The sequence below is a fragment of the Nyctibius grandis genome, chromosome 16, assembly GCF_013368605.1.
Source record: "Nyctibius grandis isolate bNycGra1 chromosome 16, bNycGra1.pri, whole genome shotgun sequence".
Lineage (NCBI taxonomy): Eukaryota > Metazoa > Chordata > Aves > Nyctibiiformes > Nyctibiidae > Nyctibius > Nyctibius grandis.
The window spans coordinates 5,137,771-5,152,802 of record NC_090673.1 but is presented as its reverse complement, the minus strand read 5'-3'; the positions used below and the strand labels follow the sequence as shown (position 1 = coordinate 5,152,802).

The window sequence follows — 15,032 nt, the reverse complement described above, 5'->3', positions numbered from 1 at the left end:
GCCAGGACCTGTTCAGAGCTGAAAGACGTTCTGCTTTCTCTTGCAGGTTCACTGCTGTAGACACCTCTTCTCCCACTAGCAGCAGTGGTCAGTGCACTTCCACAATGTTTTCATTCTCAACCACTTCAAAAACTGCTTCTGGAGGTTCTCCTCTGAGCCAGTCCACACCCCTTGCAGCCTCTCCTGCCATGCCACTGAAGGCTTCAACCCCCGTGCCCACCACAGGTAGGAGTCTGATGCGTATTGTTGGGATTAATGCATTACAAACAATGTTCTAAAAGTTCTAGGACATAGTGAGCTTCATTTGGCTGCTTGCTTTCTTGTTTTTCCTGCTGCTTTTACTGTTGCAGCAGACCTCCTGATTTGCACACTGTAATGATGTGATGGACTTAGTACTGAAACTGAGTTGTTCTTCCATTTGTGCACTTTGTTCCCTGGAGACATATGTGAAATGAATATATTCAGCTTCTGAAGTTCATCCAGAAGTTCTGGCATTTTCAGTGCTTTGTAGCACAGCCCTGATGATGAATGTTTCTGGGCAGTCACACAAATCAGTGGCCTGTCTTGCATCTGGAGTGGCTAGGGTTCAAAATGGTCACGAGCGAGTTTAAATTAGATAGCATTCATTTGTTAGCAAATGCGTGACTGGGGGTTTTGAGGTTCTTCAGGAGCGGTACAGCCAGATATTGGAGAGTGACAATTATTGCCATTAGCGGAGAAATTTGGTGGGAGTAAAATAGCACCGAAGGGAGGTGTGTTCTTGCACTGTTGCTTTTGGATTTGACAGCAGTGATTATGGTTGTCTCTGATCACAGCCTGTTTTCTCAAGCTTTGTATAAGTTCATAAATTACTGCTTCTCTTCTTAAATTCCAGTAGCACGTCCTGCTCAAAATATCCCTTCAGCTTCTTTACTACAGAAGACAGCCAAACTCACCCCTTCTGCAGCAAAGCCAAGCTCTACTCAGGTAATGGGAAAATGAGTGGATTCTTTAGAGGGTGAATGTTTTTACATGGCCCATGAATTGCTTAGAATTCATTGGACTGAATGACTATTCTTAGGTTAAAGAATTAGCTAGCTTTTGACATTAAAATAGTAGCAAAACTCTGGGACTGAAACTACGCTCGATGCATGTCTTTAGAGAGCTGTGTCTGATGTACATTGTCATGACCAGAGTTGTAGAAGCTAATTCTTCTTGTTGGTATGGAAATGGGAGTTCACAGCTTTCCTAGCTAATAAGCAGTCAAGAGATGCCTTGACTATGTATTGAGAGAGAGACACCAAGTTTGTTGGATATTAAAGCAATAATGCAGAGCAACACACAAAAATTTCCTTTGCTTTCATGAAACTTTAGCCATGTATCTCCAGCTGGTCTGCAGCCCTTCAAACATTCACATACCAGTCTTAGTTTACTGTGGAACTAGTATTTATGCTTATGATAATTGTCTCCCTGGTGACTGGTGACTGAATGGAGTTTCTAACAGCAGGCCTTTTTTGATATTCTAGGCTCCCTGTTGCTAAGGATATATCCCTAATACTGGTTTTGGGTTTTGTGGGGTTTTTTTGTTTTGTTGTTGTTTTTTTCTTCCAGGGCAAATCAGCACTCCCCAGCACAGCTTTAGAGAAACAGGCCCACCAGTGGAAGGATTCAGACCCTGTCATAGCAGGAATCAGAGAGGAGGTGAGATTTTCAAGCAGTTGTCTTCATTTTAGAAGCTGTAAGACCACTGTATAGGTACACAGGCACTTGTTTTCAGTTCACTTATGTTCTGATGGTGTCTGTCAGTAGTTTAGGAATCAGAATGGAAATTTTTCCCAAGATAATCAGCCTAATTTGTAATTGGTGTTTGTGCATCCTGTTCAGTCATCTTTAATTTCAGTTGCTGTGCTGGAAAACTTGAGTATTCTTTTCTGTTAACGTTCAAGAAGAATTACCTGCTTTGGCTGCAAAGTGGCAGGTGTTTATGGTGTAGTGGAAACATTATCCAAGAGCTGCAACATTTGTTCCAGACCTTGCTGTGTTTCAGTGGCTGCACTTTCTTCTGATTGACTTCGTAGATTGCACATTTTCAAAAGGAGATGGAGGAGCTGAAGGCCCGGACTTCCAAAGCCTGTTTCCAAGTGGGTACTCCAGAGGAAATGAAGATGTTGCTTACTGAGTCAGGTGATCTTCACACCTTCCTTTTGGAAATTAAAGAGACAACAGAGGTGAGCAGAGTATCTTCCAACTGTTTAACTCCTCAGCAATGACTGTTCCTCACCTGATGTTCCTACTTAACCTGCTGTAGCTGAGCTGATGTAGATGTAACATCTGACTATGCTGCTTTAATGTGGGGGTGACATTTGCATTTGTGTTTTCAGGCAGACACTTGCAGAAGCCCCTGTGCTAGAGATGGCAATGAAAAAATGTTACTTTGATCCTTGTCCCATCTGTTCTATTTGCAGTCACTTCATGGAGATATTAGTATTCTGAAGACAACCTTGCTGGAGGGATTTGCAGGGGTAGAAGAGGCTAGAGAACAGAATGAACGGAATCATAGCTTGGGGTATTTGCACTTGCTCTATAAGAAACCTTTGGATCCCAAGAGTGAAGCACAGCTTCAGGTATGAAGCATGTCAGCCAACTTCTAGTCTAGAGTTTTGAATAAAATAAAACTGAGGCTTGCGTGTGCAAGTGCCCAGCAGTTTTGTTCTATCCTAGGTATTTGCTGTTTCAACATAGTCTAGTAAAAGTGTGATCAGAGTTTTATCTTCCATGAGTTTGCAAGACATGCTGAAAATCCTCTCGTAAAGCTCCTCTGTGTTGTTGCCATGTGCAGTGATCCTGTTCCTTCTCAGCCTGTAGTGTTTGCTCAGGGATTTCAGTCAAAAGAAAATTTTTTTCCCACACTTTGTGGAAGAGCTCTTGGAATGATATTTATCTTCAGCAAGTGCCTTATGGAACGATTTGATGATTTATTATGACTTACAGAATTGTGTGGTTAATTTCATGGATGGCAGAGCATAAAGCTAAATGATATTCTGAAAGCTGGGGCACAAAGGAAAATAACCAGCAGTACATAAAGAGGCTTTCAAAGACATGAAAGAAACTAGGGGTGAAGCACTCTTTTTGTTACAGGTCTGGTGATGAGAGGGCTATTTAACTCTAAGCAAAACAGAGTGAATGTGCCCTACAAACGATGCTTGGTCTTTTATACACTGATAAGTTCCCCTCAAGAAGTGTGATTAGTAGGCTGAAGACATAAATGAATGTCATCTTTGTTACAGTAGGTGTCAAGAGCATGCAGACAGACAGTTACTAGGAATCAGCTGACATGAAGTAATTTCTTTTAGGTCTGATCTCTAATCTTCACCTGGATTCTTTAGATTAATTCACAGTCTTAATTGTATGCCTGCCTTGATGTCCAGTATCTGTCTCTGACATTCCAAGCTTATGCTTGAGACTTCAGAGGGATGATAATCTTAAAGTGCTTGTTTCACTGATCTAGAGAGAGGATCATGAGGAAATAACAGAGTGGGAGAGAAGTGGAAGTGGACTGGAGTGTAAGGAGAGAGCTTTCAGGTCAACTTTCTGAAAGTTTATGAGAAAGCTCTAGTCTGACTCTTAAATTTGTTCAGTCTACATCATCCCCACTCTCCTGGGTGAAAAAGGCTCACTTAGTCAACTTTGTGTATTAGTTTTAATGAAGTTTTAAAGATCCTGAGGCTTTTCTGATGTCCAGACATATCGATTTGCTGTCCAGAGAGCTGCTGCTATATAATGCTTATAGTTGCTGGAGAGAAGAAACCTGTGCTAGGTAGTGTGTAACGCTAAGCCCACAGTAGGACTGGATTTGGTTTCAGGTTGGGTATGTCACATGAGAATTTCATGCTGTATCTTGAAAACAGTTGCAGTAGAATTTTTCCCAAGCTGTGTTCATCATGGTATTTAAGTGAGCATTCTGTTGAGATGAGCTGAAACCAACTGCAGTTTCCATTTCCATTTTACGAGATCAGAGTTCAAGACATGTTCATGCCGTGACAGGCTCGAAGGATGACAATAACGGACTGAATGCTGGTTTTGTTTAGGAAGCAGGGCTTGTAGCCAGAGGTCTCTGGTTTAGTTGTGCTAGTTGTGCAACTATGTGGTCGTGAATAAGTCACATTACTCTCTCTGTGCTTTTTTTTTTGTCCTTCACTACCTATAAAAATCAAGTTAATTCCTTGCCTTAATGTGGGAGTTGTGAGCATTTGTGAATGTTTTCGTGAATCATAGTCTGTGAACGCTGGTATCCTAGAGCCAAGTGAATAGCCTGCAGAGCTTTGATCACCTATAATTGTTAGAGGTTTCAACATTGTAAAATGGCAGCAAATGACTCATCTTCTGGAAATGAGGTTTTTAATAAGGTTTGGTTTGTATAATGCCTGATGTTTGTAAAACCCTTTCTGTAAAGACCTGGTAATGTTTTGCAAACATTGTGGAAAGTATTATTTCTAGTTGAGAAGGGGGATAAAATGTCCAAGCCAAGCCCTGTGGGTACCCCATTGATTGGTAAGTAGATTTTCACGATGTTGGGTTCTGTTGTGCTGATAAAACTTTGCAGGCAGAAATATGGGAAAGTGCTGCACGGCTTGGACTGAATGAGCCCAAAAGGTCTTCAGCTTATTCAACTGAAACTGACATTTCTGAAGTGAATTAAAAGCTGACTTTGGTTTGCATGGTAGGAAATTCGACGCTTGCACCAGTATGTGAAGTTTGCTGTTCAGGATGTGAATGACGTTCTGGATTTGGAGTGGGATCGGCACCTGGAACAGAAGAGAAAGCAGAAGTAAGTAACTGAAATAAGTTACAGAACAACTGTAAGGAATATGCCAGTGAATTGAGCTTTAGTCTCCAATTAACAGACAAAAGCCTTTTTCCATTTAACAGTGTAATCTTTTTCAAGGGGTTTAGCAATAAAGCCTGACTAAGACACTGAATGGGAGCTATGGGTTCAGACTATTTGGCTTCATATGTGTTGCAAGTTTGCTGCATCTCTGTCTACAGTGTAAATAGTGCTTATAGAAGTAACTGTAAAATAAGCTTTGTAGAAACCAAATGCATCCCTTGGTGGTAGCTAATGAAACCTTTGCAACAAACAAAACATCTTGAAGTAAATGAGCTAAACGAATAAACTTGCAGCATATCCAAAGGAGAAATATGCATTTGAGATGAACTGAACTGCTTTGGTGTTCAAACCAAACCATGTTTGACCTCATGGAGTTTAAGTAGCTAGAAACACTAAACTACTTTGTGTAGATGTGTTAGAATGGTCCTTATTCCTGTCTCTTGATCTGGTGTCTTAAGGTGTCTGATAGTTCCTGAGCGAGAGACTTTGTTTAACACACTGGCTAATAACCGGGAAATAATCAATCAGCAGAGGAAGAGGCTAAATCAACTCGTGAACAGCCTGCAGCAGCTCCGACTGTATAATCAGACATCTCAGTGGAGTGTTCCCAGTGATGCACCTTCTCATAGCAGTGCTCAAAGGTACGTGAAACACGAGTTCCTAAGTGGTGTTGACGCTCCTTCTCTGTTGCCCCCAACAAAGTGCAAGGGTGCATCCTCCTAAGAATGATGTTTTGTGGGTGTGGTATGGGAGGACAGGATGTCCTAAAAATGATACTAAACTATACCCAGGTAATGCAGAAGCTCATTGGTTATATTCTGTGACACACTGTTCAATGCTTACCAGAAATTTCCCCTAAAAGTTACATTTTTATAGTAAACAGGGTAATAGAGCCTCCAGGCTGGGGTACTGCTGGTTGTCTGAATTCAGGGGAAGAAGTGAACGGCTCTTCAGAGTTTCCAAAATAATAAAAGATGCATGTGTTTAAATAACACAGTCTCTAGAGGAGCCAATTGTTCTTCCAGATAAGCCACTCGTTCTAGTGGCTCCTTTGGCCCCCTTCTGCTCCTGATTTGGTTGGTTTCTTTCTGCTGATGATGGTTTTTCACTGCTCTGCCTTGTCCCAGTTTTGACAGTGACCTTGAAAGCCTGCGCAGTGCCTTGATGAAAACGACCTTGGAATCGCATGCCAAACCTCTGCCTAAAGTACCTGGTAATTTATTCTTCCTGGCGTTCACACCATAAATATGAATTACTTTTTTTGACTTGCAGTTTGATTATAGTCTAATATCTGTCTTTGGTTTTCCAGCTAAATTATCCCCCGTGAAACAGGCACAGTTAAGGAATTTCCTAGCCAAGAGGAAAACTCCACCAATTAGGTCTACAGCTCCAGGTAAACCTTTAGTTACCATAGAAGTCTGAAGTGCTTTCCAGGAGGGTGGCTTACCTGCTGTGGGGATCAGTCCTGAAGTTAGCTTTTGGCTTCTCACTCCTCAACCCCTGCTTCTCACTTCCTGTTCCCCCATCTGCTCTCAGTAACAATTTTCTTGACTTACCATCTTGTTGAAGGCCGCCTTTCCTGGCGGTTAAGAAGTCAAATCCTATCAATGCAGGATTAAAACAAGCCAGTAGAAGAGCATCCTAAAATAGGATGTTTCTGTCTTGGCTGTTAGGCTGGATGGTTCCCTCAACTTAATACACGCACGTGATTTTGTTTCTGATATTGCAGCAAGTTTGTCCCGATCTGCCTTCTTGTCCACAAGATATTATGAAGATCTGGATGAAGTCAGTTCAACATCCTCAGTTTCCCAGTCTCTGGAGAATGATGATTCACAGGCAGTGGACCAGGAAGAAGAGGCTGCTCCAGTCCAAGTCCCTCGTCATGCTCCTGTGGTCCGTACTCCCTCTATCCAGCCTGGTTTGATGGCTCCAGCTCCGTCTCCGTCCTTTGGGAAACAGCAAGTCTCCCTGGGTACTTTGCATGAATTGTTTTTGCAATGTCTGTCCTATTTTGCATGTGTTCTTGTCAGTGCCTTTAACCACTGTATCCATTGCCAGTGCGTCAGGTCCTGGAGAAATGAGGTTGCAGCGTGCAGATGTACGTTGCCAGGTTTCCAGAAGCAGTTAGCAGAGTGGCATTGTAACCTCCTGAACTCGAGCTAAAAGCGCTAAAATGTCTTGACTCGTTGTGGTTTTTCTGATAGCCTGTTTCTTTCAGATAGTACTGACCAAATTCCTTTAGTAATTTGCCTTAAGTGTATGCCGTTATTTCTTAAAATAATGCCCAAAGGAAAACTGAAATGCTACTGCATTTGGTTGGTGTGGCCAAGGTTAGGAGTTCTGAGCCCAGCGAGTCACAGTAAGAACTGTATTTGCATACACTCAATTTTCCTCATGCAGGAGATATTTTTTTAATCTCTGTAGCCAGAGAGAAAAATAAGGTGTCAGCAGAAGTGTCTGTATCAGCAAATTGAAAGTCATCTAATGAATTGAAATGACAGCTATTGAGACTTACTTGCTAAATTTAGTTTAAATGTTTAAAGGGCCTTCACGTCAGTCTTGTCAGAAGGAAGCTGTGTACTTAGAGGAGCTGTAGTTCAGCAGAGGCTTTCAAGTTGCCCTGATTTGTAGAGATATAGTGAACTGTAATATTTTTGTTTGCTTGTTTTTTAGTGCCTACATCTTCAAACAGAATCATACCACAAGGGGCAGACAGTACAATGCTTGCAACAAAGACTGTGAAACATGGGGCCCCTGCTCCCACTGTCACTGTTCCAGCACCACAAGCAGCTGCTGCTGCAGCTCTGCGGAGGCAGATGGCCAACCAGTCCCCAGGTAAAAGGATGGCTAATTGCTCAAGTGACCTCTGAGCAGTTGAATGTGGCTGTCACAGGAATTTAGTGCTCTCAAAGGAGAGATGATCTTCAAACAAAATGTGACACAGATCTGTATTTGTTGCACCTCTGAGCTATCCAGTGTTTCTTTGTCTTCATTCTTCCTGTAAGCTACTAGTACAAAATGCCAGAGAAGCTCCCACCTCAGGTTTCTTTGTACCCTTTCTCATCTGTGTAGTGGCAGACATGTCAATGACTCTTAGGAGATCCTGGCGTGGCAATTGATCTGTGTGCAAGAAACTCTGTTGGAGAGCAGAGAAAGGATGTCACTGGCCTGTATTAATAGCTTTTCATTATTAGGTATGCGATTAAAGATCTGAATTGTAAAGCAATTTTAATATTGAAAAGTTAAAGGTGAACTGTTCAGTTAAGCCTTGGATCTGCTCGTAAGGTTTTGAGTTGACAGGAGAAAGATTCCCCAATCTAAACTTTTCTTGTTTAGTTTTAGACACTTCTCAGTGCTTCCCCAGTACTGCAGTGTCAGTGCAGAACAGAAACAAAGTTCAGTTACTGGTAGAGGAGTTGGATTAGTTTATTTTCCTAGCCTAAGGAGAGCATAAGTGCAGAAAGTGGACTAGTGACATGAATTCTGGCAGAGGCTGTGTTGTAACTACACAGGTCATTTCTGTTAACCTAAGATGTTACAACGTAGGTAAGGGAAAGTTCGTAGGAGTAGTTAGATTTGGTCAACTAACAAAGAAAAATGTACCAGCTATACAGAAAGCTGTCCACTTCTTTGGTGTCCTTATTGAAGGCTAAGTTGCCAAATGTTTTGGGCCAGACATACCACGTACCTTCTAGAAATTTGCATGGATTTCTTCTGGAATTACTCATAGGCACCTTATTGAATGAAATGCTTAATATGGAGATCATCTTTACCTCTTATTTTTTTTTTTCCTTAAAGCTGTAAGCACCTCCTTGACTGAATCAACTCTGAAAAACGTTCCTCAGGTGGTGAATGTGCGAGAACTCAAGACCAGTGCATTGACTCCAGCTGTCTCTGCGGTAATAGGGTGAGTGGGTGCTCCCCTTCTTTCTGGTAGCCTTTGGTAGCACTTGCAATAGAGCACATCTGCCAGTGGAGAGCAGTAGTAGTATTTTTCATAGTCGAACTACGTAAGACTTAAAGTGGCTGCATTTAGAGAAGAGTATTGGGTTTGTGGAATGAAAGGAAGAAATACTTTCTTTGCAGGTCATTCAAGGATTTGCTAATGGCTTGTTCTGAACAAACGACAAGACTAGTATTAAACTCCTTCTCCATTAGTCTGTGAAATGCATTTTAGTGCATCCTCTCCTTTTGGGATCCAGTGGTTTTACTGCTAATATGTACTTCAGATCTGGTATCTCTCCAGTCACTGCCTCTGTTCTGCCTCTTTCTGTGAGGGAAGTGCACCGTCTGTCGCTGAGTGTGGTCTGTGGCCTTAAGCTGTCCAGTTGTTGTTCCTTCTCCTTTGTCATCCATTACAGAGAAAACCTTCTCTGGAGTCATGCCTCTTCTGTGTGTTCCCAGATTCACCCCTGAGGGAGGGAGAACTGTGCTCTGGCTTTCCTGGAAACTTGTATAAAATTTTTTGACATCAGAATTTTGACTGAAGGGTTGGATGTCAATAGGGGCCAATCACTCTGGAAAAATATAGAGCTGCAAGGCTGTCTTCCTCATGAGTAAATTATGAATGTTGTCTTCTGGTATTTAACCTTGAATTTGTTAAGATTTCTTGTGAGCTAGCTGTAACACTTGGCTTTCCCACTTCTCTGCCTCCTACAGACAACAGCCAGCTCAGCTCATTCCAGAGATTTCTCTGTTATCACCAGGCTCTGTCACCAGCCACAGAGCCAGTCCTTTTTCCTGTCATTGTAACGACCCTGAAACTGTCTTTGCTTGAAGTTCCTACTGTTGCTTAAGACCAAGATAATGCATGGCCGTTTCTGGGCTTGAGAGGCAAGGGCCTCCCTGAAAAGTCTGAGCAAAGTTGAGCTTACTGCATAAAGCAGGATAAACTCACCACATACATCTGATTATAAGTCGACATGGAGTTGCAAATGCTTTATCCATATAACTGTAGGCTACACATGCAGCTCCTGGAACAATTTCTGTAGTTGCATCACTTCTTGTTTTCATACATGTGTGTATAACTCTTTACTGTCAAAGAAAAAGGTGAAATTCCTTTGATGCAGCTTTTCAAAAAGGGAACAGAGTCTTACAGTGGTGTTACTCAGCTGCTGACCTTGAAATTTACTTCGTGGTTTTTTTCTGCATTTTAATTGGGAAACAGTTTGGGAGCTTTTTACTATTTTATTTTCTCCTAAAAGTGATAAACTGAGAGGGGGAGGGGCAATGCTACATCTTTTGAAAGTAAAATTTGCAAACAGCTCTGCTTGGAACATTTTGCTGAAAGCAGTGTTATGACCAGGAAGAGTTCTCCACCCTTTGTTTCATCAAAACTTTGATGAAACAAGTAAAGAGTCCTGGCTGTACATAGACAAGGACATGAGTGAGCAATACATATCTGAGATTGGTTTTCACTTGAACTGTAGTTAAAGACCTGTCTTATTTTCAAGTGGTTTTAGACTGGCAGTATTGATTGATCTCTCTAATTTATAGACCACCAGCTAGCTTGATATCTTGAAGGCTTTTTACAGTCTTATTTTATAGCTGACCTCATAAAAATGTACTCTTTAAAAATTCTGCCCAAATGAACCATGCCTGCCAGTCAGATTCAGCACTAAAATAAAGAGCATTCACCCAGCAAAGTTAATTCATCAGTTTTTGCTTCTTCAGACATCCTGGCTCTCTTTTGCCGCCACAGCACACTCTTCGGGTTGTTAAGCAGTAATGATTTTTCAGTTGTTATCGGTTCTTTAGTGGCCTGTGGCTACGTGTGTTGGTGGTCCCAGTCCAGTTACTTATACATAGTTTTCAGTGCAAAAAAAACCCCTCTCTCCACAACTGAAATACAAACTAGGATTTTCATAGTCTTGTCGGAGAATCGGTGGGTCAAGTGATCTTGAGACTTTTCTGGGGAAAAGGTCCCACCACCCTATCATGAATTTCACAGACTTTCCATTGTTTTCTTCTTTGTTGAGGATTTGTATGAACTTGAAATTTACAGCTGCACCTTCCCAACATGGACTCTTTCCAGTCCGAAGTTTTCCTTGTTTGCTTTACTTTTGCTGTGGGCAGAGGGCAAATCCAGTCCATGCAACAGAGAGCACTCATAGCTGGAAGGAAGGACTTACTAGTAATGCAAAGCTGTTTAAGGCACAAAACCCTATCCATGACCAAATGTCTATGCAAAATTACTGTTTTATGAATGTGTCCCCTTCCTTTGGAATATAGTAGGACATTTCGGTGAGTTGGCCTGTAGCTGATCAAATAGTAAATGCAATTTGGCAGTTCTCATGCTTAGGAGATATACAGCTTTTCATGCCCAGATTCACTTACTGTCTGGGATTTGCGGGCTCAGCCCTTTCTAGTACAGAGATTGCTTGTTGCCTTAGGGAACGCCTGGCCTGAGTCAAGATGGAAAGAGCCTGCTAGAGTAAGAGAAAGCTCTCCACCAAGAGAATGCAATCAGATCTGAATTTAAGCTTCCAAAAGCTTCTGGTATTGGCCATTTAAGCTGCTGAACCTGGTGAGCCACAGATTGAGATGCTAAAACTGGATGGCTGTTCCCAAGTTACGGTGATTTGGTGTGTTAGTGACCCACAGCATGTAGGTAGGATGCTTCACCCCAGAAGTAGCTGCCGTTCTGCAGCAATTGTCTGTGGGCTCTGATGTACAATTTACTTCGTGGTCAAAATTCCCAAACCCATAGTGTAGAATATACGTTAATTTTATCACAGTTCTTGCCATGACTTTATTAATGTTTGTACTACACTTCAAAGACACGAAGTGCTTTCCCCCCACCCCCAGCTTTGTGTCCTTGCTCAGCATTTCTGAGTTGCGTGTACTTGTCTGGGCTCCACGCTATAAAGGAAGCTTCTTAAATTTGTTATCCACTAGGCATAAAATTGTAATCCCTTTACCTGCTGATTTTTCATCAACTGCCTGTAGAATAGAAAGGCCTGACTCTCTTCAGAGACAAGAGCATGTGAAGAAGACTAGATCGTTTAAGTCTAGAGCTTTAAACACATTTGCAGACTCCCTTTGTTAAATGTGGCTGATTCATTTAAGAGGTTTATTCCCTAATCAGATTTGTTCGTTTGGAGTTGTGTGTGGAATCTTTAATAACAGTAGCTGTTCAAGACTTCTGGGAGCTGTGCTTTTTGAGAGGCGAGGAAGTCCTCTTTTATGCTAGTCATTCATTTAATGTTTTAATTTTTCTTTTTAAGATCATCTGTGCCTCAGTCTGCAGCCCAGGCAGTCCACCAAGTTTTGGCAACTGTTGCTACAAATCAAGCTAAACAGGTATCTCGATATAGAACCCTTTCCCTGTGGAATACTGTACGTGGGCACGCACAGCACGGTTTGGAGATTTAATTGGTGAACAGGTCACCTAAAAATCTTTTTTCACAGCTTGCCCTGCAGTCTTGTCAAACCATTTATTTATCTGTGACCTTGACAGTGTGATGCTGGGCATATCTATGTTATGTCTTGCCTTTTCTCTCTTTTGAAGACTTGCAGCTTTCTAATGGCCACAGCCTTGCAGCAGCTAACAACAAGGGAAACTGTATTATGTAGATATACCTAAATTTCACCAAAAAAAATAAAGTGCTAGGCAGTAAAGGGAGAGAATAGTTTACCTATCCTGTTACTCTACTGGAAACATTTCTTATTGGTTGACAAGCTGCTAGGTTTTATGTCCATCAAAAATCCACGCAGCAGTCTTTGTCCACTGGAATCATTGAGCTGTTGCCCATGGAGGCTTACTGGCCCCTGCAAGAGACTTGTTCAAAAAGTTGAGTATTGACCCTGTATTTAAGTGTCAAGACATAATGGGCCCAAGATTGAGGGCACTTCGAAGTGCTTCGAACACCTTCCTCTAGTTTGTTCTTAAGTCATTGCATGACTCTCATAATACCAGACCAGGGTCAGAAGGACCTTTGTTAATGGACAGACTGCACTGACCTGAAGTGGTATTGTGTTTTCAGACGCCTCTAACAAGCTCGCTTAAGGGACAGACTCCACCTTCCTCTGTGTGTGCACCCTGTCCTGTGGCATCTACAGCTGGTCCAACATCATCTGGCAACAAAATCTCAGGTAAGTTGCCTTTAGTGGAGATGGAAATAAGGCCTGGTTGTCTTTTGCCACCTGTCAGGGTGCGCAGTCCAGAGAATGAAGACACTGAGGAAAAAAGATCTGCCTCCACTGAAAGGCTGTTGTGCCAATCTTGAGGGAGAGAATTTGAAAAACCAAAGTATAGAAGAGCAGGAGAGTGGTTTTGTATACAGCCCTGTGTTTTGTTTCTGTGTGCCTGTATCTAGAATTCAGTGACACAATTCCTCATTTAAAGTGGACTCGGAATATATGACCCTTAACAAGAAATGTTGAAAGCGCATCTACCAAAGGCTACTGTGGTTTGACAGCAAATCAAGAGCAGGCATCTTTGCTGTTTTGTTTTTAAAACATGAAAAGTTGTTGCATTTGTGCAAGGAAGTGATTATATCCTGGAGTAACAGGAATAGTTTTTCCATACATTGATGTCTGACTTGAGTATTGCTGCACTATAGGCTGCAGCACCATAGGAGTACCTGACCTAGCTTGAAATGAGCTAATTCAGGTGCTGGGTCTGTTGAGCACTGGACTGTTTGACCAATTTCAAAGCCAGTTCAGATACTGTGGTCTGTTGCACAGAGTTTGGAAGCTTCTAAGGAAAGGAATGCTCAGTTTACACCATTCACTGCAAATGGGGGAAGAGGAAACTCTTAGGGAAGGAAGGAATTGATTTTTAATGTGTATTAGATAATAATGCTTGCATTGGACATGGTTTTATAAGCCTCTTGCATAAATGTCTGAAATCCATCTCTGTTGCTCTTTTGCCTTTAATCCATGGATGTAGGTTGCCTCTTAGCCAGGGGTAAGAAGCAGTAAAAATAGCTAGGAATCATATTTGACTTGGCAAATGCTTCTTAAATTTTGATTTATTGAAAATGTAAGCTCCTGAATTTGATAGCACTTCCTTTTTATTTCAAATGTGTTTTGATATGTTGATGAGAGGTTATACTGAGGATTTCTTGATTTTTTTTTTTTTTTAATGGTTCAATTTTTATTGTCAAGATGGTGACACCCGTCTTTGCTCTAATCGGATATATGTTATTGCCTTAAATCTTTGAAATAATTATTGTGTTCTCTGACGTTGTAACAGTAGCAGGAATATTTCTGTGCACAAGTATCAGACCTGGTGTAAGTGGCAAAAAAGCTTTCTTTCCAATTGATCAAATTGCAGGTTGTGTGTGCAAATTATTCCTTTCTTTTGATAGCTGGATGACAAGGTGCTTTTTTCATATTTGTAATGCTTGTTCTTGTAACTTACAGGACAAGGGACAGTAAAAACAGTTACAGCTGTGACTTCTCCAGTGACATCAGTACCAGTAACAACTGCACAGCTGAACAAAGGATTCTCATTTTCTTCTGTGGGGTCTGTATGAATGTTAATATTTCTTTGTAGTTGACATTAAATATGAGTATATCAGTTGTTACAGCAAGTGTTACCTACAAGCTGCATAATACTATAAAATGGCACCTGCAGATGGTAGATTGGGGGGGCAGGGGTTGCACCAGAGTTCTTGGAAAGACCTTCTTGTTTGTGGAAGCCTACCTGAGTGAAGTCTGAAGGTCTGTGGGAATTTGACACAATATCGTGTTGGTTTGAGATTTTTCAGTCTGTGACTAATCAAGAAAATCAAGAGTAAATAATGACTGGCTTTCTTTTCAGGTTTATAGTGGGCTATTGAACAGATCGTATGCTGTGTGTACTGGTATTTCTCGTCATCAAGTGATGATCAAGAGCAATATGACTGTGATTAAAGCACCAACTCATGGTCTCATGCAGTGGGGGTTCACTGACTGTCTTAGAGCGCATGTCACCACTTCTCATGTAGTCAGAGAAGAACATTTATGCTGTATCTTGTATGTTGGGGTTAAGGAAGAGGAAAAAGAGGCAGATCATAGCTAGTTTTAATTATTCTTTGAGTAGTGAGCAAAGAGCAGTAGCAGGAAAATCACCCCTAGTGAGTTGTGTGGGGGCATGTGAGAATGAACTTTGGCTTTACAGCAGCAGGAGAAGAGGGTGATCTCTGGAAGCTTCTGCTCCCAGGGAAGAAGAAGAAAG

General features: G+C 41.6%; 1 protein-coding gene across 6 annotated transcripts in view; it reads left to right on the top strand.

The window, feature by feature from the left end:
- Window positions 1–15,032, top strand: part of NUP214 (nucleoporin 214) — a 44,152-nt gene that overhangs the window by 12,120 nt on the left and 17,000 nt on the right. For 4 of the 6 annotated variants that reach the window (XM_068413991.1, XM_068413987.1, XM_068413988.1 and 1 more), the window contains exons 13-27: window positions 47–225; window positions 875–966; window positions 1,591–1,680; window positions 2,058–2,207; window positions 2,445–2,603; window positions 4,704–4,807; window positions 5,326–5,508; window positions 5,995–6,080; window positions 6,177–6,260; window positions 6,597–6,839; window positions 7,541–7,702; window positions 8,666–8,774; window positions 12,094–12,169; window positions 12,853–12,961; window positions 14,237–14,339. In XM_068413991.1, coding sequence (XP_068270092.1) covers window positions 47–225; window positions 875–966; window positions 1,591–1,680; window positions 2,058–2,207; window positions 2,445–2,603; window positions 4,704–4,807; window positions 5,326–5,508; window positions 5,995–6,080; window positions 6,177–6,260; window positions 6,597–6,839; window positions 7,541–7,702; window positions 8,666–8,774; window positions 12,094–12,169; window positions 12,853–12,961; window positions 14,237–14,339 — 1,929 coding nt within the window. The remainder of the gene's footprint in view (window positions 1–46; window positions 226–874; window positions 967–1,590; window positions 1,681–2,057; window positions 2,208–2,444; window positions 2,604–4,703; window positions 4,808–5,325; window positions 5,509–5,994; window positions 6,081–6,176; window positions 6,261–6,596; window positions 6,840–7,540; window positions 7,703–8,665; window positions 8,775–12,093; window positions 12,170–12,852; window positions 12,962–14,236; window positions 14,340–15,032) is intronic. The other 2 variants (XM_068413989.1, XM_068413990.1) reach the window with 2 other exon arrangements.